This window comes from Alligator sinensis, unplaced genomic scaffold (assembly GCF_000455745.1).
Source record: "Alligator sinensis unplaced genomic scaffold, ASM45574v1 scaffold444_1, whole genome shotgun sequence".
NCBI lineage: Eukaryota > Metazoa > Chordata > Crocodylia > Alligatoridae > Alligator > Alligator sinensis.
The window spans coordinates 2,612,812-2,616,479 of NW_005841886.1; the positions used below are offsets into that span (position 1 = coordinate 2,612,812).

At 53.4% G+C, this 3,668-nt stretch overlaps 1 protein-coding gene across 6 annotated transcripts in view; it reads left to right on the plus strand.

Moving 5' to 3' along the window:
• KCNH6 (potassium voltage-gated channel subfamily H member 6) overlaps positions 1–3,668 on the plus strand; it is a 139,218-nt gene that overhangs the window by 116,700 nt on the left and 18,850 nt on the right. For all 6 annotated transcript variants that reach the window (XM_025196870.1, XM_025196872.1, XM_014516986.2 and 3 more), the window contains one exon: positions 1,041–1,240. In XM_025196870.1, coding sequence (XP_025052655.1) covers positions 1,041–1,240 — 200 coding nt within the window. The remainder of the gene's footprint in view (positions 1–1,040; positions 1,241–3,668) is intronic.

Below are 3,668 nucleotides of genomic sequence, written 5' to 3' on the forward strand. Positions count from 1 at the left end.
GTCTTTGTGGCCCCAGTGCCTGTGTGGCCCAGTGCAGGCACGGTCTAAGCTGCACCTGGTAGATTTATCCATCTGGGAGCCTGTGCCTCTTCAGAGCTGGGGAGACTTCCATGAAGGCTGGGGAGACAGGTTTTGGAAAGTGACCTGTTTCCAGATGCACAAGACTCTGAGCCTTGTCGCATGGGGCTCTTAGCTCATGTTCAAGTTAGAACATAGTAAAGTTAGACTGTGTTCTGAACAGTCACACTGTCATGCTTACTGCAATTGGAATAATATGCGCAGCTCTCATGCACTATGAGCTGCGTATGTTTTATTTCAATTACTGGATCAGTGGATTGTAGGTCCCAGCCCTGGGACTGCAGTTGACCATAGTATCTCCATGGAGCAGTCTAATGTGAGTTCAACACATGTTACTTAATAGGATCTGGAGGTACTCCTTGCTGAAAAAACCGTAGCTTTGCTACAATGTCATATGACGTGAGTGCACTTAGCATATGTTATTCTAGCTGAATGCACAGATGCACGTTTGGAGTGCATTTAACTCATGCTAAGTATCCTGTGTAACACAGCCATCAGAAATGGCCTTTGCTACGCAAGCAGAAGGGCCATGTAGGGGCTACTAAACTAGGGAGAGAGAAGGCAGAGGGGCAGCCAAGCAGGCAATGGAAACCCAATCTGCCTCTCCTCCAAGTGATGCCCTTGGTTTCCAATGTGCTTTAGTCCTACAGCCTCTCCCAGTGCCAGAGATGCTTCCTGGCCCCCAGCATGGAGTCTCCTCCAGGCCAATCGTGTGCCCCCACCCCACACACTCACACCTGTTGCTAGGAGCCAGGCTCAGCAAGAGAAGCAACTGTAATGGAGAGTCATAGTGCCTTTTGGGGACTGAGTCTATTATTGAAAAGAAGGGGTCAATGAGATGGGGGTTAGAACCGATGACTCTGGCTTGAGTGAGGGACCCCTTCCCCAGGGGTATTTGTCACTATCTCACTCCAAGGCAGATCCCCTCCATTCAGTCCCCTGACCCCTCCCTCTCCTTGCAGCCCTGATGTATGCCAGTATCTTTGGCAATGTCTCAGCCATCATCCAGCGCCTGTACTCAGGCACAGCCCGCTACCACACCCAGATGCTGCGGGTGAAGGAGTTCATTCGCTTCCACCAGATCCCCAACCCATTGCGCCAGCGCCTGGAGGAGTATTTCCAGCATGCCTGGTCCTACACCAATGGCATTGATATGAATGCGGTAAGTGAATGGGAAACAAAAGGGTGCTGCCCTCAGTGGCAGGCTGAGCTGTCACAAGCTGGATATGGGACACAAGGTTGACATTTATCTAGACTTCAGCAAGACCTTAGATATTGTTTCCCATGAGATTCTCTTGGAGGGTACTGGCCTTGACCAGTCTGCAGCGAGGTGGGTTGGCAACTGGCTCAGAGGCCAATCCTAGAGAGTTGCATTCGATGGAATGGCCTCATCCTGGAGGGCCGTCTCCAGTGGTGTCCCCCAGGGATCAGTGCTTGGGCCCATGCTCTTTAACACCTTTATCAATGACTTGGATGAGGGAGTGGAAAGCGCAATGATTAAGTTTGCAGATGACACCAAGTTGTGGGGAAATGTGGGTACATCTGAGGACAGGGTAAGGATCCAGGATGACCTTGACAGGTGGTCCTGTGGGCTCAATGCAGTCAGATGAGGTTCAACTGGGAGAAGTGCCGGGTCCTTCATCTGGGTAGGAAGAAACTTCATCATAACTATATGATGAGTGGTGGTCCACTGGTTAACACTGCATCTCAAAGGGACCTGGGGGTGATAATCGACCAGAGGATGAATATGAGCCATCAGTGTGATGAAGTTGCCAGCAGGGCAAATAGAACTCTGGTGTGCATCAGCCCATGTGTTGCTAATAGATCCAGAGAGGTGCTTCTCCCCCTCTATTCGGCACTGGTGAGGCCACAGCTGGAGTACTGTGTCCAGCTCTGGGCACCGCACTTCAAGAAGGATGTGGATAAGCTCGAAAGGGTACAGAGAAGGGCCACCTGTATGATTAGGGGCCTGGAGGATAGGCCTTATGAGCTAGAGGATAGGTCCTATGAGGAGAGACTCCGGGAACTGGGTTTGTTCACTCTCAGTAAGAGAAGACTGATAGGTGGCTTGATAGCTGCCTACAAGTATGTCAGGGGCAAACACCCAAAATCTAGGGGAGCAACTCTTCAGAAAGGCACACCTTGGGAGGGCAAGGTCCAATGGGCACAAGCTAATTGAGGAAAAATTTAGACTGGACATAAGAAAAAACTTATTTTCTGTAAGGATATCTAGAATCTGGAATACATTCCCAGCAGAGGTGGTGCAGTTGCCATCCCTGGAGGTGTTCAAGAGGAGGCTGGACAAGGTCCTCATTAAGCTCGTTTGAGCCCAATTACCTCCTGCCCATGACAGGGGACCAGACTTGATGATCTTACAAGTCCCTTCTGGTCCCACTATTCTATGATTCTAAGCAGGGGTTTGCAGCTATGTCCTGCTGAGCCCTCACAGTATTGCTGACATGACTGTAAGGAGCAGAGCCAGCCTTGGGGAAAATGGCGCGCTAGGCAAACTTGCATTTTGTGCCCCCCCCCCCCCCCCACGCACACACACATGTATGTGTGGGTGTGGGTGTGTGGGGAGGATGTGGGGGGTGCATGTCTGAGGGGCACACACGCCCCAGCAGTTTCAGGTGGCAGGGCACCCTGTGGGCTATCATGGAGCAGAACATGTCCACTCACCAGAAATGCTGGCCTGATGCTGAACAGTGGGCCCAGGGAATGGGGATGGGGGACAGCAGTAGCTCTGCACAGGACAGCAGGAAGGGCAAGCGGACATGCAACAGGCAGGGCTGCCCTTACAGGAAGCCCAGTCGCAGCAGCAGGCGCTGCCACCCAGAGCTGCCCATGCCCACGCCTTTGGCAGTGTTGGTGCTGGCTGCAGCTCAGCCTCTAGCGCCAGCAGGTTGGTGATGGTGAAGCCCTTGGCACACAAGCCGGTGCTACCCAGTCACACTATCTTCTCACTAGGCACCACCGCCTTGCCTTGCCCTGCCTGTCAGCGCCCACCACCAATGCTGTTTCCTGGGGTTTTTTACACCGCTGCCCTGGCTGGCTGGCTCCAATCAGCTCCTGGCGGGACCAGGGAGGTAGGCCCCGCTGCCCAGCCCCCAGGATTAGTTGCCACTGAAGTCCCCCAATGGCTCCCAACCGGTGCAAGCAGCTGGACAGGGGCGGGGGGGGGGGGGGGGGGGGGGGTGTGGTGCCCCCCTGACCACAGCACCCAGGGTGGTCACCCATGCCACCCACCCCTGGTAGGGAGGAAAACAGGAAGGAAACTTAGGATTCAAGTTGCTTTGTGAAGGCTCCTAGCCTGGGGAGTGCCAGTGCCCTCGACAATCCTGAGCCCAACTCCTCATCCCTTTGCGCCAGGATCTTTCCATTCAGGTTGATGAAAGCAGGGAAAGACCTGAGCGTGCCAGTATTGCTTGGGTGTATGGCTGAAGTATGTATGACATCAACATCTCTCTGTATGTTTGTCCACCTACTCATCCTTTCACCCCCCACACAGACCAATCTCTCTCTTTCTGTCCCTGTAGACCACCCTCCTCTATACTCTCTCTCTATCTCCCTGTTGGCCAGGGAAGTCAGGA